The sequence below is a fragment of the Paralichthys olivaceus genome, chromosome 13 (assembly GCF_024713975.1).
Source record: "Paralichthys olivaceus isolate ysfri-2021 chromosome 13, ASM2471397v2, whole genome shotgun sequence".
Taxonomy (NCBI): Eukaryota; Metazoa; Chordata; class Actinopteri; order Pleuronectiformes; family Paralichthyidae; genus Paralichthys; species Paralichthys olivaceus.
Genome location: NC_091105.1, coordinates 8,133,403 through 8,157,223, shown reverse-complemented (window position 1 = coordinate 8,157,223; position 23,821 = coordinate 8,133,403). Strand labels below are relative to the sequence as shown.

At 43.0% G+C, this 23,821-nt stretch overlaps 1 protein-coding gene across 7 annotated transcripts in view; it reads left to right on the top strand.

Annotated features, from left to right (window-relative positions):
* Positions 1 to 23,821, top strand: part of ddr1 (discoidin domain receptor tyrosine kinase 1) — a 39,434-nt gene that overhangs the window by 2,565 nt on the left and 13,048 nt on the right. For all 7 annotated transcript variants that reach the window (XM_020092922.2, XM_069537564.1, XM_020092924.2 and 4 more), the window contains exons 2-9: positions 11,344 to 11,501; positions 13,670 to 13,772; positions 16,452 to 16,527; positions 16,780 to 16,932; positions 17,577 to 17,724; positions 19,316 to 19,418; positions 20,138 to 20,324; positions 23,158 to 23,407. In XM_020092922.2, coding sequence (XP_019948481.2) covers positions 11,402 to 11,501; positions 13,670 to 13,772; positions 16,452 to 16,527; positions 16,780 to 16,932; positions 17,577 to 17,724; positions 19,316 to 19,418; positions 20,138 to 20,324; positions 23,158 to 23,407 — 1,120 coding nt within the window. In that variant the 5' untranslated portion in view covers positions 11,344 to 11,401. The remainder of the gene's footprint in view (positions 1 to 11,343; positions 11,502 to 13,669; positions 13,773 to 16,451; positions 16,528 to 16,779; positions 16,933 to 17,576; positions 17,725 to 19,315; positions 19,419 to 20,137; positions 20,325 to 23,157; positions 23,408 to 23,821) is intronic.

The following is a 23,821-nucleotide window of genomic DNA, read 5'->3' as shown; positions in this document are numbered from 1 at the left end:
AAGTCTTGGGAGATTTTGTGTTATTGCTGTTGTTTGGTGATTGAAAACACATGGATTTCTCCCTGTGTGCAAGCGTACACACACACACACAGGAGCAGGATTTTGGTTTCCACAGTGGGAACGCTGGTTTGCCTAGTCTGGATGATCATTGACCTCAGTCTGCTGTGCTCTATCTGGCTCATTGTTTTGGTGGGAGTCGGTGCTTTATGCCATTCTGTGTGTGTGTTTCTGGTCGTTGACTTTTCTGAAAAGACTTTAAACAGGTGGGGAAGAATAGAAATCTAAAGGCAAATCTCACACAATGACTGAATTGCATGTTTCGCACAGATGCCTGGTCTTTATAGCAATGTGGCTAATGTGGCTAGTAAACCACATGAAAGAGTACAATGATGTTATTGGTGTTTTATATCCAAAGGACTGTTTTCTCTTATAACAATTGTGTGTAAGGCAGAAACTCGGCTTTGCTCTGTGTTCTGTTGTAATTGGCTCCCGACAGACTGAGCAGGAACCTCGAGCTTGGTGGAAGAATTAATTTAAGTACAAAGAGACAACACGGTGCCTCCTCTCACTATGGCCCCCATCTAATGTGAAATGAAACCAATTGAAGGCAGCACTACACTGTTCACCCTGTTCCCCACTCATGTCTAGACAACTGGACTTTTCAATTGCATTTGCTGTTATGTGCGGTCACATGCAGAACGAGCCCGACGCGACTGTCAGAGAAACAAGCTCATCTTCTTATGGGTGGTGACACTTCAAAGCGGGATCCATAGTGTTCTCAGGCTTTCGTTGTCAGTGAGTTCTCACATCTCCCGTTTTGATTTCTTCTCTATGAATCTCCAAAGTTCTTCCATCTTTTAGATCAGCCCCCCCCCCTCTCCTCCAGCCTGCCTTCATTGCCCTGTCCCTCCATCTCACTCTGACATCCAGCACAGCTTTGATCCCCTAATTGATCATTCCAGCAATCTGCCTCCCTCCACATCTGACATGGAACACGCGTTTTCTCCTTCCTCATCTCCTATCTCCCCACTCCCTTTGAAGCAGCACTAGATGTTTCATTTATCCTCCTCCCTCCTCCCCCTGCTAGTCCATCTCATCCTCCCTTTTCTCTTATCGTCCCTGTGAGCTTCCTCATTTATCTGTTTGCTTTTCTCGTCGTGGTTGCTTCGGTCAGATAGCAATGTTGTTGTGTGAATGTAAGCACACTGGGGTGATACTGCTGCTGAGGTTTCTTCAAAGCCACACCCTCTTATCAAGGCATCTCTTAAAAATGTTTCTGCAAATGTCCCAATATGAAAGATGGCATACTTCAGGTGCTTATACACATTTAATATGATTAATTATCTGTCAACATATGCTAAAAGTTGGAAGGTAACACTTCTCTAATTTAGAATGTTGTTTTTTTTTCTCAGGAATAATAAGATACCCTCTTTAAATAATTCTCCTCTGATGTATCATCACACTCGAAAAAACCTAAATGACTGATGGGCAGTTTTTAATAAGTGATCAAATTTGAGAGATATCAGCTGTGTCCCAGTTCAGGGGAGTGTAGACCGTCACCTCCGAAGAAGGAGGACTTTGTGGGTTGAATTTAAGCCTTATACTTACATTTCAAAGTGTAAGCACAGCACAATTGGGTCTCATCACTTGCCGCAGCCATTTTCTCTTTAAATACAATAGTTTTTCGCCCAATTGCTGGGTGAGAAATGAATCCTGGGACAGAAGGATCCACCCATTTGAGTTACACATGTAGGCCACAAAGAAACCTTCCTTATTTCACATCTACGTTACCCACAATGCAACCAAAAGTTTAGTTGGAGATTCTATATGTTATGAAAGCAGTGATTAAAGCAGTGTAGAGCTGAAGTAAAGATGAGGAGCTGGCTACGGAGAACTTGAAATCTTTTTTCCAACTCCACATCTCCAGATTTTCTTTTTCATTTTTAAAGTTTTAGTCTTCAACCAACATTGCAAAAAGTGCTTTCCCCCAAGATCCTTTAAACAGACTTTAAAATCAGCGAAATCCCCCTTTAGAATCCTACGATGCTGAATTAATGATCCAGTTAGAAAAAGGGTTAGGCTTCTGTACAAGTGCAGAATCCTGTGAGCTGAAACCAGCTGTCAATCATCCCTTGCATGTCCTGCCAACAACTGGCAGTTCAAGTTATCGCTTCTGGAAAAATAAGATGAACCTTATGAAAGCTGGAAACTCTGGAAACTTTAAAAGCCAGTGTGCTCTCTGTTCTTTCCCGCCCTTCATTCTGTCTTTCCCTCTTTTTTCATCCTGGTTAAAGTCCTCTCACTGTGGTGTTTTTCACCTAACTTGCCACTTGCCAGAACACACCGTGCCTCTCGTGGCCCAGTACACAGCTAATGATTACTAATGCCCACTGGCAAAGTAGGTGCTTTTGAAGCCTTGTTTGAACATGGAAGAAAATTGTATTCAACATCAAAGTTTACCTACTTCTTTAATATTCAGATGATGAATCGAAGTTTAACGACGTCGAGTTGAGTGGGCCGACCTTGTCTCTCTCAAAGGAGTTGTGTGAGGCACATTAGCGTCAGGAAACGGCTGTGTGATGTGTAATTTAGCTTATTTCAGTTGGGGCTTTAGTAAGGCCCAGACGTTATATTAATCAGTTCATTAATCAGCTTGGATCCTAATTTGCTTATCCGTGAGGGTATTTTTCTGTTTCCCCGCCCCAGTAGCTAAACATCAAACACCTCTGAAAAGATTTTCTCTCTGCTCAGCTGTCATTCATTAGAAATGAGAAGACATCTGTTAGAGGGCTGCGTTAGGCCAGACTGTTTTTCTCACTTTGACTCAAAATGCTGAGTCTCGCTGAACAAATTCTGGTTTGACCTGATCTCTCTGCTGTACCGTTTCTCTTTGGGCGACCCCTCCCTCCCTCCCTCTATCCCTCTTTCACTTCTCTCCATTTTAATAGCTCCTCACCGGATGATTAATTTGTACCCTCCTGTGGGAAAATAATTGCCTTTGTCCCATCCTCATGAGTCTCTTGGTTCAAATACTGGAGGGATTTTTCCTCCAACAGTGCGTATTCTGACTTTCTGTCTGTGTCTCTGTCTGTCGTCATTTTCTCTCTGTCCATTGTGAGAGTAGCACTGTGCTGTCACATGCCTCTCCTTCATCCCTCACCTCATCCTCCCCTCTGCCTCTTACTTGTCCTCTGATAGGTGGCATTGAGTCAGTGCAAATTGAATTCAGGGAAGTGGGCTGCAGTTTGCCATCACACCAAAGTCCTAAAACAGCCTCAGTGTCAAACTAGAACCAGGGATCCACATAGCGAGCTCTGCTGCCACCCTCTCATAATAACACGCTAATGCTACCACGCACCTGCTAGATTCTCATTATGATCTTCACACTCACGCTTCAGCTAAAGTCTTTTCTCAGTGCAACAGTGAAGCAGATAAATTGGGTTCACGTGTAGTAAAGGAAAAAAGGTCATTCACCAACTTACTTTCACCAGAAAGTAAAATGGCACTCCTCTCATTCTAGTCGAATTATAGCGAGAGAAAAAAGAGCTGAGGACAGTCTTAACTGCATGTGCTGACACGTATGAAGCTTCAGGCCCTGAGAGCCAAATCCGTGTTACAGTTTCTGTCAGTCAAAACCAGTTTCCCAAAAGACACGATAACAAACGCTCTCCTTGTGTTTTTCCTTTGCGTGCACAAAGACAGAGAACTTTCTGATTCACACAACGCAGCTCATAAACAACGGACTCTGTGTCAATCACATTGATTGCCAGAGGTGCTAGCAGTTCTATGTTCTCTGTTGTTTGTCAAATCTCAGCTCTTCATATTCGCTGAATCCCGAAATTTGTCATGATAAATAAAATGTGAATTCAAAAATCACAAAGGCCTACCTCATCAAATAACCTAGGAAGCCAGCCATGCTGCTGCTGCCCCTTGGACACTGTATTCTTTTGTTTAGTTGAACAATGCCTGGCACCATCATTTACTTAGTAAATTAGTACTCAGTTGTTGTGAGTTTTGTATAATCCTCTCGTTGTGCACCAATGAAAAGATTGTTTCTTTGATCCAAGCACATTTGTCCTTGTAACTCATTATGACTCACTATTTTTTCGAGGTGTAATGAACAAAGACTGTATCTAAAGATTTGACGATGCTTCTCCACCCACTCCTACTGTCCAGAAGTCAAGCTAAGATATACAAACTCTGTCATCTTGGCTTTAAGATGTCTGTATTAAGGTATTGATGTGGGATGTATTAATTCCCCATCTACGTTTCCTGACAGTCGCCATGATGCTTGTCAGCAATGACAGTTACGTGTGCATACCGTTTACCATGACCTGACAGACAAGCAACTTGACGGGACTACCCTGAAGGAAATCAGTCTCCTATTTAATGTTACAAACTGATTCTTTTTTTTGCCATTTCCATTTTTTGCTTTTTGTATTTATGAATTTTCTCGTGGGGAGTTTAAGGCCCATAGTTTAGCGATTCCCCTCCCCTGATCTCTCTCTCTCTCTCTCTCTCTCTCTCTCTTTCTCTCTCGCCCTGTGTGTGTGTGTGTGTGTGTGTGTGTGTGTGTGTGTGGTGCACTCAGCTGAGAAGTTGTGTCCTGCTGAGTTAAAAAACAGAGAGCCATCCTCAGTGTTTGCCAAATGTTAGCAAAATAGCCGATGACAAAACACAATAGGAATTTCATTGATTGCACAGACAGGGGACATCTTCATTGCTGGTGGCAGCAACTTGAGTAATGTTCTTGGGCTTTGTGTGGAACAAAGAGAATGTTCAGTTTTCAGTACCTGCTCAATGTGGATGAGGTGTGAGGTACATCCATAGAGAAGGCAAGCGAGAGGAAAGATGTCTCTGACAGGCTTTCTAATGAAGATAGTAGTTGAACCCTCCTTTTTCTTTTCCCACTGTCTTTCTTCTCCCTATCCTTGTGGAAACACCTGCATAACAGCAACAGGCATAATAATAATGACTCTTGTAATAACCATTATTGATATAAAAGAAAACACACAAAAAGATTCAAATAGTGATGTAGATGATATGGCAAGTATTCAGGTCAGGCTTCTGAACAGTATCTACCACAAACTGCTCATCTCCCTCATAAATAAGTGGCTTTGTGGATTGTTTTTGGTTTGGTGTCACCCTGTGCTTTTGAAGGAACTGTGGACTTGGACCATAGGACCTGAGGAGGACATTTCAAACTTTTTGAGGAGAGACTTGGCGAGTTGCTAAAGGCATCTATATGATGTTATTTGCGTGGGCACAGGGGCAAAAGCTGCTTTTGTCTCTTTCAGTCTCGGGTGAATGTTTTGCTTGAACAACCACAATAACGTATAGGACGCATGGAAATATGAGGGCAGTGATGGTTGCATCGTTTGAAACAAATCAAACCCTTACCACAACAAAAATAGGATTTGAATTTTCTCAATGTTTCCCGACCACCATGTCACTTCAACACAAAACAAAACAGAAAGAAACCAGAAGTCTCCACACTTTCAAAAAGACTTGTGTGGCTGCGGTTGATGAAGGCATTCTTCACTTGCCAGAGCAACTTGTGGTAATCAGTCACCATTTGTCTCTGTCCACCATGAGCATATGCTGAGCAGCGCTGCCACTGGAATGGACTGAGGGGCCAAGTGATCTGCTTCCATGTATCCATGAAAAAGTGAAAAGAAGTTTCACTTATAACCCATGATTGATTTCTGCTTAGAGGAGCTGCATTCTAACTGTGTTGCATTCTTTATCATCTGTTTTTACACAACCCTTGAGCCTCAGCTCTGCTAAACTATCACCATTGTTAGTTTGTGAATTAGATTTGTTATGAGCTCTGTTGCTTTGCTGCTGTATGATACTGCCTGTATGCGTCTGTGCCACTGGGAAGGTTTGCATTGAATTGTTTTTGTGTGAGAGCTGAGCTGTCTTAATGAGTCATTTCATGTTTCTTACAATTCTTCCAGGAAGCCTGTTTTAATTTTACAATCCTCTCACCGTGTTTCTTCATCATGATTCACCGCCTCCTGAAGTCATCCTTCTGTCTGATGCTGCACTTTCTCCTTCTCTGGTTGATGCTGTTTAATTTGTTTTTCTGACTCGGCCACTATTCCTGTCAGCTCTCTTTCCCTAGTTTAAGTGACTCATCCATCCTTCTCCTCTGCTTCCTCCTCCTGTGGTAAAACTCAGTAAAATCAGATTCCAAAGATGTGACTGGCTCTTCCTTGTATAGATGAATATTATGACACACAGTTATTCAATGTGATGACCAGTGTGTGATCAGCACTATGACCAACAGAGGAGCAAGGCACCAAACTTCACACACTGTTACTTCAAGATGTTTTCAGACATGCACTGAACTTTTCCAGAGGGGCAGTCTGTGAAAACGCAAACATCTGATTTCAGGAACTTTTCCAGCCAGCCTCTGAGTAAATTGTTTGGGAAATGTGCCCATGTGAGGGAAAATTCGAGAGCTAGTAGCCATGTTGATGATGTTTCTAAGACACGACGAAATGCAAAACTGAAAAAAAAAGAATACAAATATCTCAGAAAGGTGCTTAGGATGAAGATGCCGACGTGCGTAGGATGAAGATGCTGATGCTGGTGTCATTGTGCTATAACACAAAAATTAGATTTATACATGATGTTCTGCCTCCTTCATGCTCTACCCAGACGACACTCTTTGCCTGAATGTTTTTGCTGCATTCTTCATGTGTGAAAGGCAAACTCAGGATTGTGTCTGGAGCCGATTCTCAACCTTATCTCAAACCTCTTGGTTTCTTTTCTTCAGCAGAGGGGGCGTATGTATTTTGTCCTTGCTGGGAGGGAAAAAAAATATCACACTGAGTGATATTTTAATATTTAACCAAACAAAGCTGAAGGCAATTATTTCAAGAGGAGAAAAAAGGAACCCCCTGAACAGATTTTTTGCAGCCAAACAACTTATGCCTGCCCTCTGAGTGCATTTTCAGTAAAAAACAAGGAAACAGTGGCCCCGCAGCGACGAGCAATTCACTCACACTTCTTCTGAGTCGCACAGAAACAAGCCTGTTTGTAGCCATCGAATGACCTTGTTTCCCACCCTTCAAAAGTGCTGGGAGGATTGAAGATTAGTTTGTGCTTCCTTCTCTCCAGGACACAGAGGGTAGCGGTGCGTGTGACCTCACCACTGTCCTCACACACTGATGGAAATCCAAAACAAAGAGCTCACTACTCCCGTCTCCCCTGCAGCCATTAGTCACGTCTAACAGATGCAGCGTGGAACTTAATATCGGGCCATGATTGGGGACAAAACACGTGATCTGTGTTTGGAACAAGAAAGCTTAGAGAGGGGCGTGTGTTGCAAATCATATTTCTTATTACATTATTATTCTCTGGCTTATTGTCTTTGTTCAATTGTGTCAATGTCTCTGTTCTATTTGCTCATGTGGCATGGCTTAAGGTTCAGACTGATATCTTAACATTTACTGGATGAGTCATAACCAGGGGTGTCAGCTGCACTGTAAAACAAGCAGACCCTGGGGGATGGGGGGGGCTGAGTTTATCCAAGGTAGATTTCAATATTTTACCCCTTTGTTAAAAAAGAACATCCAATCCCACCAGGCAGGGCATGAGATATAGTATGATTAGACAGTTTACACTACACAATGTCACAAATACTGTAAATCTCGAATGTTTCTTTTTTTTAATTTCACATGTAAGTACTTGTACTTTAGTATTTCCAGTTTATGCGGCTTCATACTTCTACTCTGATACATTTCAGAGAGAATTATTGTGTTGTATACTGCATTACATTTATTTAACAGCTTAAGTTTCTAATGAAGATTTTAAATAAATCATATACCAAGCTGGTAAAACACATTGATAAAGACTATTGAGCATTTTTCACTTACTGTCACTAACCACATCGCCACCTCCTCGTTGGATGTCGTTCCTCGTTCATAGTTTTTCCTGCAACAACCAACCAAATAGACATTCTGCTTCCTGTTTACACCCCAACATGTATGATCATTCTATGTGAATGGCCACGTGATATTCAGGTGGGTGGAGATTACTTCTGTTACAGAGCTAAAATACTTGTCTGGATGGAGATCAGTTTCATTTAAAAACTTTAGACTACTAGTGTGGATGTCATCAACATCAACAGTTCATTATTAAATTCGCTGCTGAAAATCTCAACATTCAGTTTGTTTTGCAAAACAAAAACTCAGCAAACATTGACTGTGAATGAAAGCTCAGCAGCTCTGTTGTGTCTCGGATGCTGTTACTGTAACTATGAGAGAGAAAAAATGAACTAAACATTGATTGTGATTGATTGTGATTGATTACCTCTCTTCAGTTTCAAGCCTCTTCAAGCCTGTTTCATACTGCTCTGACAGACTGGAGTTCATGGTTGGAAATCCTGAAAAAAACCTTTATTTTTAGTAAAGATATGCTTTGGAAAATGTCTGGTGGTGATGTAACACATACACTTAATGAGCTAAAAATACAAAATCACCTGATCTTAAGGTCACTGCTGACATTTTGACAGGCTTTATTACCGAACTGAAGAGGAAAGAATAACGAACGCCAACATTTGATTCCTACGTGAGGGCCTATCCTGAAGTGACGCTAACCAGTGCCAAGGCAGGGTTGCCACTTTCTTCACTGAAGCAATCTAATTATAGAGACTCTGGCAAGCTATCTCTAATGATGCAATGGTGGCTAACTAAAAAAGTTCTCCTGTGTGTCTCTCTGCTCTCCACCGTGTTGTTGTGGTTCGATGGGTTGGACAGAAGTAGCAGCTGTTCATAAGTATTCATTTAGTCCCGTTCATGGATTAGCCATGAGTCAAAACGTGAGAGCGTCGATTGGGCTCCATACTGTGGCGTCTCCTCCAGCACGCAGCGGGCCCTTCTCCCTCTCCGTGAGCGCTAACCACAGCTGTTCAGCAACACTTGACTTTTCCAGCAACAATGTTCTTGGACGTCTGTGGCCACTTTTGTTCCAGCTCGTTGAAACATTTGTCTGGTTTCCTTCCCATGTTTATGACGTCCCGAGTAAAAAGTTTGTTCTCCTGTTTCCCCTTCATTGACAAAACAGCGATGAGGCACTGTCGAGGATAATATTCTTTGACATTGTGGTGGTTGTCATGGTGATTGCCTTGGATTTGTCGCCAGATTTCTACGCACACACATGTTGCCAGACCATAATTCACCATTTTGTCATCTGGCATATGTACATGTATACTTTGGAAGGAAAGATGTCAGCCTCTATTTCTCTGTGTGTTTCTCTCCCCTCTTGGAACACATGCACCGTGGATCGGGTGCGTTGCGTCTCCCATTCAGGACAGCTGCACTGGCTGGCGATCCCTGAGATCTCCTCTATGGCCGCATACACACCCTGCGTCCCCAGGCACACACACACACACACACACACACACACACACATACACACACACACTGACTGTGCAGCCATAAGTCACTTTCTACACCGCCTCCCTCCTCCCAAACACACATGTACCCATGTCATCACTGCTCTTGTTCCACCATCTCCGCCCTGGTGTCCCTGAGCTAACTCTACTCTTATATTCACTCTGTTTCCATACATGCCCCCCTCCCCACCTCCGATCTTCTGTCACTACAGCTGTGTGTCAGCTGTCGGGCTGTCCCAGTCTAGTCAGAGATGAAGCCGAAACACAGAGGGTCTACAGGGAAGGCGGCCTGGCCCCTCTGTCTCTCCCAGCTGTCACCCCCACTTCAGACTTCCACTTATCATGAAGTTTCTTTCGTTCCTCTTTCTCCAGCACTGGCAGTCTGCCTCAATACGTTCAAAAACAAAATATGCACAATGGAAAGGGCTATGAAATGTGCTTATTTTTAAACCTCTATGCAGGCAACATCCATCAGGAGGCATTATCTTTCCTTGTTTGCTATGCAATTCTCGTAAAAGCAATATCTCAGGAACAGTTTCTTAAAATGGGCACAAATGTTCACTTGGTCCATAAAGAATAAACGGACTCGATTTTGGTGGTCAAAGGTCAAAGGTCAAGGTCACTGTGACGCTAAGTATCATAGACACGCTTCATGAAAATCGTATTACATCTGGTACAAGTGACCATTTGGACTGAAGAATGGACTTATTAGAATTTGATTGTTAAACGTCAAGGTCTCTGTGACCTCACAAACCACGTTTTTGGCTCAATAATTTATATGCTAGTTGTGACACAATTTAAGACATGTAACTGACAGGATACAATTATAAAGTGATGACATTTTATATCTGAAAGATCTGAAAAGGTCAACTTAACTGTGACATCATTATCTTCTGGAAAAATTGGTTGGCAGAAACATTCGACTGCAAGTTTGTTTTTTCAAGATTTCTTTATGATTCATATAGTTGTTTTTTAAAATGTCATGTGTGTTGCACAGAGGGTTTTGAAAAAGAAAGCATAGAGTACTGTGTCCCTTTTGAAAATGACATCATAAGAGAGTTTCTAATTCAACTTTATGAAAAATTTGGAGGCTTTTAAGTGGCATGTGTTATACAGAGATGTGTTCCTAATATTATGCATTTTTGAGGTTAAACTTAATGTTAGAAACACCTCTGCGACAAAACCTCAGCTTCCAAATTGGTCATAAAGTTGAATCAACACCTCTAAAAGAAACTGGCCATTAATGATGTGGTAGAACAAGAAGTCTTTTAACTTTGTATTGCTCTGTGCTCAGACTATGTTTGTGTCCCCATTAACTCGGAATAAGTCGACATCTGTTCCCTCACACTCACTGGTTCTAATTTTTCCAATCTTGCAGCGTCATCTGTTTTTTACTCCTTCCAAACAATTATCTCCAACGGGGAACTCCACATATACTCTCTCTTATTAAGGGAAAGAAGGTTTAAAATCAGTAATTTGGATAATTGATGATAAATAATTTAGGAGTAAATGGGGCCAGCTAATTATACCATCTTCAATTTCCTAACGGCTTGTTCCCCTCTCTGAAAGTATTATTGTATCACGACATTCAGCTGCCAGAGAGAAAAACAAATTAGGGTGTAAAAGTGGCTTTTGTTATGTGCCTTTGTGCTCGCTCCTCTGCAGTCTGGCCCGTTCTCAAGCTCGGCATGCGAACGCTGAGAAAACAAATGACTAAGACATGCTATGTGCCCTGGACGATGAGGATTTGATTGTGAGAGTTGAGTCTGTGATAGAGATGAGGAGCGTGTGAGCTCAGCAGTGTCGGGTTAGAGCTGCAGGTGTATATTACTGTACAGTATGTGAGAATGAAAACTTTGTGGTTGGTGCAGTGTCAACAGGCACAGACAAGAATCTCAAAGTGGATCTTGACTTAAATAGCTCTCTTTCTGCAACAGGTATGCCTGTGGCCGTCACTGTGTCTCCGGACAGGTAACCAGGTGTGTTGTTGCCGTCATGGCCTTGCCTTCCCTGCGGCTGTTTCCTGTCACTGTTGTTACAGTCCTGATGGTGCTGGTGTCGTCTTCAGAGGAACACGAGTGGCACTTTAACCCAGGTAGGATAAAATGTCTACTTCATTTTCTCTACCCACAAACTCAGACATGACTGCTTTACCCCTTTCCCTCACCTCTCCGCCCTGTCCATGGGCACAGCAACCTTCCGTCCCGCTGCTTCAACATTCTCTTCACATTCCCAGATCAGTAAGGCTCATTCTCCGTCCGCTATCAACAGGCTATCCTGTGTCCTGTCCCTGTCTGCCGGCAAGTCGAGTGTAATAGGAGTATGAGATGGCTGGGCGGTCCTTCCCTGGCTTGGCAAGACCGCTAATGCACAGGCAGCTCATGAAAGTGTCAGTCAAAATGTCAGGAAAAAAGGGCACATGAGTTTAGTGAATGTGAGCCAACAAGGTGTAACCAGAGGAGACCGTCTGCAGCGCCGTCAACGTCCCGACTGCAGCAGCTAGACTGTAAATGAGAGAAAACTATTGCCTGCGCCTTTAATTACATTGTTGATTGTGAGGCCAAGTTGACGTCTTTTAATGGCTCGTTTTGTCCACTTAGAATCAAACTAATATTTTCAGTTTAAGAATCTATAATAAGAGCAATGAAAACAGCAATTTAAAGTTTTTTGGCGACTGTTTTGACTTATTGCCTCATGCTACAAGGTTTGGATAGATGTTGGAAATCTGGTGAATTAGGATGAATTGTAACAACCGAAATAGATTTTTTATGTTATACCGTCGTCAAGGCAATATTTCAGATTGTCTAATTGGGACAATAGGACAATAATTGACAAATTTATCAATAAATAATTTTACTTGCAGCCCTATTTGAAATGGTTGTGAATGAATTGTCTGTTAAACGACCAGCTGATTTATGGAGTGGATCGATGGAAAAGAAACAGTTGGAGAGAGATGATCAGACTTTGCCTCTCACACGTACAAACAGAGACACCCACACATTTAGTCTTGTCGACAGAAATCAAACCAGTTTGTCAGTGAGAGCAGAAATGTCATGTGTGAGGGAGAACGTTTTTGTAAAAAATGCCAAAAGAGTGAAAGCAGAGGACACTGAGATGGAAGGAGACGGGGAGAGAGGTGCAAAGATTACAGATGGCCGGGTGTTGACTGGCAATGTGTGATGGTGATGATGATGATAATGATGTAATGAAATGAGCACCTGTCCGCAGGGCGTGGATTAACCGTGTGTATGTGTGAATTGTGTGTGTATATGTGTGTGTTTGCTGCACCCGTAGGGGTTTTTAGGGTTTGTCATGCAGCCCAACATTCCTGTCCACTGACTCAATGACAGAAACTGAGTTAGACCCCCCCATTCCACCCCCGCCTCTTTCTGTCACCCTCAGCCTCAGCGTCCATATCACTGTCAGTACCCCTTTCCACTTTATCACTACCCAAACCCTCCCTCAGCCTGTCAGCTCCCCACCACCACCACCAGCTCATGACTGACTTCTGAGCAGATACCTGGGTCATTGGGTAATCCCTGCCTGAGACCATGTTATCAGGATCACTTGATAATGCTGCTGCTGGAGCAGAGTCAGCGCAGATATCCGAGACCTGTCCGTGTTCTTCAATTCGCCCTTCGTTACTTTGTTCTCTGGCAAATCCCCAGGCAGTGGTAACCAGCAGAGTGACTGTGAGGGATTGCTGGAGTCCTGAGGAAGGGGCTTTGTGTGTGACGGAGAGCTCATTGGAAAGACAAATGGTCAAAAGAATGTAAAAAAACAAAAGTGTATAGAGTGGAGAGCAGTGCATCCCACAGGGCCACCATATAAAATATGAGCACGAACTCTGTGTGCATATGGGTATTAATGGCTGTCTTTGATGTTGTCTCTCTTGACGGGAATAAAAGGATTTACTGGAGTGATGCAAAACACGGCCATTACTTCTAACATTAACATTTTAGTACCGACGAACCCTGAGAGATGGTGTAAAAAAAAAAACACAACAGCCAACTGGAACTTTTTAATGTAGACTTTGGTATTTTCTCTCCCTCCTCTGTGTCTGTGTGGGTTATGAAGCATGAAGTCCGGAAGTTTTCACAGAGATGACATAACAACATTATGCTCCGTGACCAATGATGGCTGCTGACACTCTAATGGAAATATTAAGTTTCCCCCAGACATGTGCTCCATACGAATCAGAGTGTTGCTCTTGTCTTTATCCCCTCCCCCCCCCCCCCCCCCCCCCCCATTCTTCCCCTGCAGCTCAGTGTCGTTACGCCCTGGGGATGGAGGATGGCACCATCCCAGACTCTGACATCACTGCCTCCAGCGCCTGGTCTGACTCCACTGAGGCCAAACATGGAAGGTAGGGAGGTGTGTGTGTGTGCGTGCGTGCCTGCGTGCGTGCGTGTTTTTGTTCGCTCTTCAGGACCTTTTCCAGCATCATCACTGAGGACTAGTCTGCATCATGGGGACCAAATCCTTGACCTGATGACACAAAACATATTTTTAAGGTTGGGGATAATGTTTATGTTAGGCTCTCCATAAAGTCAATACGGAGTCCGAATGAGGATAGCTGAGCAGTATGGTGTTTGTGTGTCCGCCCGTGCCTGCAGGGTGAAAGCATCCACTGTAAATAAAAAACAATTTCCACTTCCTCTCACTATTTTGAAATGAAGTATATAAAAATAACAACACTGATGATGTGCCAGAGTCTTTGCAGTAGCTGTCTTAGCTGTCAATCAACGTCTCACTTTGGCTTTACTTTTGGGGAGCCGTAATGTGTTTATATACAATCTATGGCTGAAAATTACAACCATAATCAAGTTCTACTTTCTGAGTATGTTCAGTCTAAAAGTGTCTCATTATTCGGACTCAGTGGCACCTGTAACCACTGTTTACTGACACAGAGTACACCTCTACATCGCTATAGGAAGATGAAAAGTTAAACCATTTAAAAAGTAAATAAAACCAACGTGTTTCAGCTGGTGGTAAACCTCTTCTCCTGTTGTGTTCAGTCACTGTTAAGAACTGCAGACTCCACGGTTTTGTTACAATTATGATGTTACTTTACTGAAAGGACAATAACAGTGTGGTGTACAATTTCCCTGACCGTGTTTGGATTTGGGCCGTAAAGTAAAGTAATAGATTTCAGAATTTAATCTTCCTATAAGATATTTGTTTATTCTGCCAGTCATTGTTTTGTTGTTGATTGGACACAAAACCATGTAATAAATAAAATTAGACGTGATGTTCCCCATGATGGATTACATAACTCAGATATGTTTCAAGAGAACGTTAATGGGTTTTCATACCATGTAGAAATAAGAGGAAACCAAAAGATGGCTGGAAGTGTAGAAAGTGATCGTCCCATCACTGTGGACTGAAGTGTTTGTCCACATGTCTGTTTTTAGCAGGTTGGCACCACATTAAAGCAATTTGTCAAAGTCTATTAGATCAGGCAAGAAGATGAAAGTAATTCTATTAGTACCTAACCGAGGTTAGACTCACAGGATCAGTGCGTGCGTGCGTGCGTGCATGTGTGTGTGTGTGTGTGTTGTGCTCTGCTCGTGTTCATTTGACTGGGTTTCTTGGCTGAGGGTCTATCCATGTGGAAGTGATTATTTTCCCTCGCTCTTTTTAAGATACACCGGGGAGACACTGAGAGAGAAAGAGAGAAAACAGAGAGAGCAGCGGACACTGAATTAAAAAAAAATAATACGAAAACAGAAAACAAGTGAGAGGTGGATCGCTGCTGTGGTGCGTTGACAGCTGGAGAGAAATTAATTTGAAAACAGGGTTTGAGGGAGGGTGTTGTGTTTAGGGAGGAATTGAGGGATGCAGAGCTGGTAGGTGTTTTTCAAGGCGGTTAGTCTGGGACAGTGAAATATCAGCATGTTGGTGTGAGGGAGTGGCGAAAGGATGGAGGGAATGAGAAAGCTGAGAACAAGGGGAAGAGGAATATATTGTTGGCTGGTATTTAGTTAGGAAGCGACAGACAGACGGAGAGAAAAGGGAGAAATGGAGGTACTTGGCAGAGCTGTGTGCTGTAATGTTAATCCTGCTGGCTGGTGCACGCTGGACAGAACTCTGCCCAGCCACATTCCTCCTTTCTCCCTCCTCATCTTCTTCTCCCGCCACCCTCCATCACGGGACACTGTGCGTAGCTTTGATGTGTTAATATCATCTCGTGGTCTCTGGCAGAGTCCACGCCGGTGATCTCACCCATCATGTGATGAGCAGAAGTGATTGAAATACTAGTGCTACTAATACTGTCGTAGTGACCGAGTTGATGTAGTGATTTGCTCTGGCGGTCGGAGCAGCAGCTTTCATTTTGAGGGAAGCCCCCACAGTGGTCAGAACATGGTTGTGGCCTGGCGTCTGTTCCAAAGCTCCTTGAACAGTCAACCCAGCATCACACACACACACACACACACACACACACACACACACACACACACAGCCAAGTCTGAGGTCTTCATGTGGCCAATATGTGGTGGTACTATGTACTTTTCTACTGAGGCTGGGTTGAGGAAGGTCACAGTGAGTGAAATTGTTTTAGCGGTGTGTGTGCGTGCGTGTCTGTGTGGTCGTGTCGGGCCCGAGGAGCTGTGAGTAGAGATCCTGACATTCTACACCAGACCTTGTTGTGAGGTTTGAAGAATGTAGTCATTTTCTCTCTGCTCCTTTCTTCTCCTCCTCTCTCTCTACATGAACCTAATGTGTTCTCTGTATTTTCCATTCGCAGTCTCTCTCCATTACCTACAGTGCATCTTTAGCCATCGCCAGTTTTCAGTGCTTTTCGCTCTTTCAGCCAACATTGCCCCATTTATATGTAAATGTTTGGCTCCTGTAGAGTCCAATATACACGGTGGTAGTGGATGGATGGATTTTCACCTCTGCTTGCTGCCTGCGTGTGGTTTTCATGTACCGTGTTCAACTGGGATCAAGTTGTACAGTTGTGTTTTCACTTTAAAAAAGCTTCTTTTTTTGGTTTATCTAATTTTGTCATCTAGCATTATGAGTTTCTCTCTGTTTCTGTCAGGTTGAGTAAGGGGGAAGGGGATGGAGCGTGGTGTCCTGCAGGAGCTGTTTTCCCCAGTGGATCAGAATATCTTCAGGTCAGATATTTACACATATGCTCTGTTACAATCAATGCTGGGATGCATTCAATGTTTGGCAAATGTTACGTAATTAGTGCAGTGTCAGTGTTACTTGGCCTGTGATGATGCTGGTTATAGCTTTCTTTCCTCATCACCCCTCCTGCACAAAGATGTCCATTCAAAGTTCAGTGAAGCTTGAACCCCGGACTTGAAACCAATGATCACCCTGTTATTTAAAGAAATGTTGAAACTTCTATCTGTCTCCTGTAGATCGACCTGCACAAACTCCACTTCCTGGCTCTGGTTGGTACCCAGGGTCGTCACGCCGATGGACACGGCCAGGAGTTTGCTCGTAGTTATCGACTCCGCTATTCTCGAGATGGAGTGAAATGGATCACCTGGAAGGACCGCTGGAGCCACGAAGTAAGTAAAAGTAGAGTTGTTTTTTTTTTTTTGCTATTTACATTAGAGCCGTAACTGTTGAGTATAAATGAAGCTTTAACCATGTTATTAATTTGAATTCGATATTTTTATGATTTATTTAGAAGTGGAGAAGTTTGGGGTTGTGCCGGCTAAACTTTGTGTCCTAAGATATTGTTCAGTGCAACATAAGCAGCCTTCACCACCTGAGTTTCAGCACCGTGAAATGAAAACTTGAACCTTGTGCAGATGGAAGATAGAAGCACTTCTTGTTATGGTTCAGTTCTGCACTGTGAGCCTGGGAGCGTCGACCTCTAACAACCAAAGTTTTAGGAAAGCAGTCTCCTCTTCAGTTATTATTGCAGAACATTGCAAATATTGAAAAAAACAGCGAGCCAGTGTCAATGTTTGAATAAAGGCAGCTCCGACAGTCACTGTCCCTGAAGCTCTCACTCTCAAATCAGTGCATCCTTCATCCTTTGTGTATTAAAGACAAAGTTTGGTCGGTTCATTTGAGCTCTTAGATTTATCAGAATTTGAGGACAAGTGCTGAATAAAAAGTCAGAACCTTCAAGCGAGATTATTCAACCCGGCAGCAGTTAGACGAGTGATGCGCTCTCTTATCATTCTTTACTTTTCTCACCTAGGTGGTGTCAGGTAATGAGAACACCTACGATATTGTGCTGAAAGACCTGGGCCCTCCCATCGTGGCCCGCATGGTGCGCTTCTACCCCCTGGCTGACCGCGTTATGAGCGTTTGCCTCCGGGTGGAGCTCTACGGTTGTGTATGGGATGGTGAGTATGCGTCTGTTCCCGCTAGCTTACTCCACCACTCATCTAGTCTGTATAAGCTGAGGCATGCCTTCCAGATCTTGATAAATCTGATCATGTTTCATATGTTGAATATCATCCGAGAGTTACTCCTGTATCAAATGAGAAAGGGGGGGGGGGGGGGTTGGTATGGTGGTAATAATTATGAGTTTTTGCCATACATCCCTTGCATCGATTTGAGGTATTGCATCAACTTTATAGCCTCAGAGGGGTTTGCACAGATAAAAGAAGCCACACAATGATGAATGTGTTGGTCTCCCTGTTTCCCGAAGCACAACACTGACTAACTGAGTATTTATGACTGGCTCACCTCTTTTCCTGCCCCATCCTCCTCCCTCCGACAGCATCGGGCTGCCTGTAAATCACAGCTGTCACAGAGGCTTAGAGCCCCGGTTTGCGGTCTGTGTCTTCAGGGAAGACCGTCTCTAAAATATGCTCTCATGTGGATAAACTGAGGCTGTGCACCTCAGTTTATCCACATGCCAGAGATTACGTGGAATCTACAGAATGTCAAGTTTTACGCACATTCAGCCTCTCGTCTCGTATCAGATCCTATTGCACCACAGTGTCTTTCCTGTGTTTATTGTTTTACATCCGAAATGGACCCGTCTGACCCTCATGCAGCCTCATGCAGGTACAAGAGACGTGCATCTGAGAGGATAACCACTCAGTCATGTCCAAACAGAGCACACTGCACACACACTGTACATGAAGCATTGTTTATTATGGGTAGCGGAGCTGTGGGCTGTAGTCTGTGTTGCTGACGTCACCTCTGTTCTGAAGAACTGGGCTGATTAGCTGTATGTTGGAGCGCAGAGGCTTAAGTTTCACTGTTTAATGGTGACTCAGGCTGATCACCGGACCTCTACGTTTGTTTTACTGCTTAAAAATCACGCTCGCAGCCTTTTCCCTGCAGCCGTGATTACTGCTGAATGTTGGCTCAGTCAATATGTTGCTGCTCATGAATAAAATGAAAAGCTTTACAAATTAAAGGTACGAGTGCAGTGCCCGTTCTAAACACTTCTAGTTGGAATGGGCTGTTTGTTTGGTTTGTCGTGATCCTGATTGCTGCTTTTCTTTCTGAAACTGTAAAAGTGACCTTCAGAGCCACGGCGAGTAAAGACCTGCTGCTGGACACAGTCTGCAGATCCCTGAGGCTGCGCTGCCTGTTTACTAAAGTTCAGTGAAGATCAACTCAGTATGCAGGACCCCGAACTGGAAAATCAGTTGTCATTTCTGTATTCATCAACCATTGTAGTGAATGTGCTGTTGTCGTGTTCTACGCCCCGTATGATGATGAGTCCCAGCCACCATCGCTATAGATTGCTGGTCGTCTGTTTATTCAAAGTTAATTCATATTGAACATATCACATCTACATTGCACCAAATTCAACAATACATGAGCCAAATTTGAGGCCGATACGATTAATGGCGATCCAAGCCAAAGACAAACAGATATTTCTGGAATTATTAGATTAACTTTGCATGCAGTTTGTTCTCTTTACGTATTTATTATGACTGATGTTGAATATGTTTTCATCATTCTGTGGCTCAGATGGGTTGAAGGCGTACACGGCTCCACTGGGTCACCTCATGCACCTTCCTGGCATGTCGGTCTACCTGAACGACTCCACCTACGACGGCAGCACTGAGCAGTGGTAAGATGTTCAGACGCTCCAGGCGTCTTTACCATGGTCATTTTTTTAGCATCTCATTTCCACAGATGCCCATAAAGTGCTCCTTGGGATTTTATTTCCATGGAAATGTACAGACATTAAAGTCTCGACTATAAATTAAAACACAGCTTTGGCAAATGATAAAGATTCACAAGATTTACAACCATGTGCCTCGATCAATGGAATTCCTAGAGCTTCTCTTCATCATATCGTAGATCTGAAGAGCAGTCTTTCTTAATCGTTTATTCTGGTGTCCGCCTAATCGAATGGGAATTACATTTTTTTTTAAAGTTGCTCTGGGATTTGAGGCGGGTTTCCTGGCCGTAATGTTTTGGCAGCGGGCAAAGGAGAGTGAACTAGGAATTTGGGGGGGGGGGGTTTCCTCATTCGGGCTGTGTGGTTAATGGGGCTGAAATGTTTTGCTGGCAGGTGAGGTAACACTTTTGATGTAATCCAGATGAATTTGTAGCAGATGTTAGTGTGACGGAGAGACTGGGATTGAGGGGAGCCATTGGGTGATGTTGTGTTGCTTTGTATTTACAGTGGTGTGTATTTGTATGTGGAAGAGGAGCAGAGGAAAAGTTGTGTGCGTACCAGCTACTTTGCATGTGTATCTATATAAATGTTCTTATTCATGCCTCTTTTCGTGCTGATTCATGAATGTCTTTACAAATAGAAAGTGATAACTATCATTCCTGCAGGATGCAGTTCGGAGGCCTCGGTCAACTGTGTGATGGCGTCTTAGGAGGAGATGACTTCATAGAAACCAAGGAGCTGAGGGTGTGGCCCGGCTACGATTACCTGGGCTGGAGCCGGGAAGCTCTTGGGCAAGGCAGTGTGGACATCGAGTTCCACTTTGAGAGACCACGCGTCTTCCACAACATGCAGGTAGGGTCGTTGGGTTTGTGTGTGATGGTGATGTTGAATGTGAGAGGATGTTGTTGTCCCACTGGAATCTCAGACAGCACCGAGCTGCCTGTTAATCAGAGATGTCATCGAGGTTAATATCCCCTGGTTCCTGTGTATCTGTTTCTTCAGGAAAAACACATTTCTAAAATCCCTGTGTCATCCCATATCAGATCTTATGGCAGCTCAGTGTCTTAAATACTCAACAGAGTCATCCAAAACTTCCTGATCCCATTGGAATCTGATTCTTCTACAGTAACTTGAAAGCCATACACAGCACATTCATTGTCGGCTGGGGTCCTCAGTTGAACGTCATGCATTTCAATGTAAATGAACATGTTTGTGCCTGTATTTAAACAGACAACTATCCAGAAAAGTGCCAAAAATGTATCTTGATTAACGATGCAACATAATGAAAACATTATTTTTGCACGGCTGTCCATCTCCAACGCTCCGTCTTCCCCTCACTTGTAAACAAAACCCTAAGACACTTAAACTCCTTTACCTCACTTGACTAATTAGATATTGTATATTTAAATTCCTTAACTTTTATTCTGGTGTTATAACAGATGACAAAGAACTACTTGTTGATTTTAATCACACAATGATTTGGTTGATTAATAAGAAAAACATGTCTTTGTGGTTTGCATGCTTAGATATTTCTGCAGCTCCAACCAGTGCAACCTTTAGAATGGACTCTCACAGCAGAGTTCTAAACGACAATGACTTTGTTAATCTGCCTCCTCACCAGACAGCAGCACATTGACGTGAATAGCTTTGCAGCCATTTAATTAGTTTTAATGTGCCATTGTTTATCATGGGACAGTGCGTCTGTGCTCAGCTCTCTCTGGGTGCCACTGAGTTGCATCACAGTCTGTTTGTGCATCTCTGTGGTTTCCTGGGTTTCTTTATGTAGCGATTGGGGGGGATAATGATATGAAGCAACACAGTTTGAGTTATAACTGTTGTCTCGTTGGATGGGGGTTGGAATGTCGGTTAGGGTGGGATTCACCCTACGTGGAGCGGCAACAATCCCCAGTTAGTGTCAAAGGACAAGTCATCTTTTAGAGCCCTGGTTTTGACTGAGATCCAATTTTTCTTTCTCTGTGTTTTTTTTTTTCACTCTGTCATTATTGTTCTAGCATTTCTCACTTACGTTTTCAAATCTTTCCTTGCGGAACTCCAAGTGTTTTTCCTCAGCTTACCCTGTTTTTCCTGCCTTTTCCCCTGTGGTTTTCCCACACTAACCTCAGCTGACACACACCGTTACTCTGGCTCAGCAGAACGGATATGTCAGACACACAGGTCAAATAAATAAAGAGTGGGAACCTGAACCTAAATCTGGCACAACTTGTCTCTGCAGGTCAGCATACTGCGTCTAATCACTCTCCCAAAGGGAAGTCTGCTCTTTGACCTTTTGTCAGCCATAACCTGCACTTCCTACAGGACGTTCAACAAACAGGACACTCCGTGATCTGCATTTGTAAAGATCCAGCTCTGTCGTGGAATAACTGGGAGGTTATGCAGAACTTTTCAGTGCAAGAAGAGGCAACTAAAGGAAAAGATCAGAGGGAATCCGCAATGTGGGTTAGATTTATGTGGAAACAAGTGAAATCTAATGAATGCAGTGTTATGTTCTCAAATTAAACTTGGTGCAGGTCATTGGAGCCGTATCCCCTGAAGGAGTAGTGAATTACCTCGCTCCTGTTGACTTATTAGATCCCACTACCAACAATAACACGGCACATTTCGCCCAGATAGAATCAGTTACATGTCGACTCAGCATCAGGTGCAGCTGTTTCCTCCTGCATCTTGTGTGTGTGTGTGTGTGCGTGTGTGTCTGTGTGTGTGTGGAACATGTGGATTAGGTTAGAGTGGCCCTGCAGTTAGTGTTTTGGTAGAAACTAACCTCTAAGAGGTGTGGATGCCAATTTCTGCCAAAAAAAGATAAATGCTGTGTTCAAATTCTGGAGATTATAAGAGAGTCATAATTTTGACATTGTAACTCATTCTTTTTTGATACTAACTCGTTATTTGGAGATATTATTTGGTAAGTCATTCATTTGAGTTAGTAAGTCAGTATTTTTCAAATCATTTTTCATTCATTATGTTGAGATACTAATCTAAGATACTAAGTCATCATTTTCAGATTTTCAGTCATTATTTTAAATACCATTTTTTTAACAAAGTGGTATAGATTGGCTTCCATAAAGAGCACCATCTTTACTACCTCATCTCTTTGAGAGGCAAACAACTCTCCTGCTTTATTATCTATCCCTCAGATCTATAGTTTTGACCTCTCACTCACTCTTAAACACATGGCATCTTCCTCCTTCTCTCCTCCTCAAGCTCTTCTTCCTCCATCCAGCCACAAAGACGCCTCGTATATTAAATCAGCTTTTATTGATCCCTTTCTCTTTGTCCTTTCCCTGCTCCTAAAAACAGGAGAGATATATCCTCTGCTCTCCTCCATCACTCTCCGGTCATACACTTTCTTTTTATTCCATCCTTTCTCCTCCCTCCTCTGTTCTAATTCTGTTCATTTATAGTCCTGCTCAGTTTAAGTCGTGCCAAAGTAATTAAAGCTGAACAGGATGAGGATGTATCATTAATTCTCTGTGTTAATTGAATCTCTTCCCTTTAAACGAATAATGAATGATTAAGCCCAGATTTTTCCTGGAGTTTTCCAGATGTTTGAACAGAGGTCGGGTTAATTCTGATCTTTAGATTTTAAGTGATTACACATCTTCACTCCCTCATCTATCCTCTTCATTTCCTCTTTTCTGCCCTCACACACTTGATCTCCTTCTTCCAGGTGCACAGCAACAACCGCCACACCCAGGGTGTCCGAGTTTTCAGCAAGGTCGAGTGTCTTTTTAAGCCTAGCATCCTCCAGCCCTGGTCCTCACCCTCCCTCACCCTGCCCGTGCCCCTGGAGGATCTGAAGGACCCTTCTTCACGTCCCATCTCCCTCCCACTCGGCGGCCGGCTGGCTCAGATTCTCCGCTGCAAATTCTTCTTTGCCGACCGCTGGCTGCTCATCAGCGAGATATCCTTTCTCTCTGGTAGGAAACTGAAATCAATTTATTGTTATTTATCTTAAAATAGGAGATATGTGTTTTGTAGCTCTGACAGCCTGTTTTTCTTTGCACTTGCATCACAGCCACTTTCTCTGTAGAAATTTGACATTGTCCAACACTGTGTTTGGTCACAATATGCTCGCTCCTGTTGTCAACTTGAAATCGACACTTGAATATAGAAAGAAACCAATGAATCCTGCATCTATAACCAGAAATACACATGGAGGTGGATAATATTACATAGATTATATTTATTTACAACATGCACATTATTTACATATTCAGAAAGAGGTGATTCACATAACAATTCATTATTATATCATTCAAGTAATAAAAATAATCGTTAAAATAATTGATTAATCGGACATGACGAAATCATTTTTCTACGGAAATCGCGTG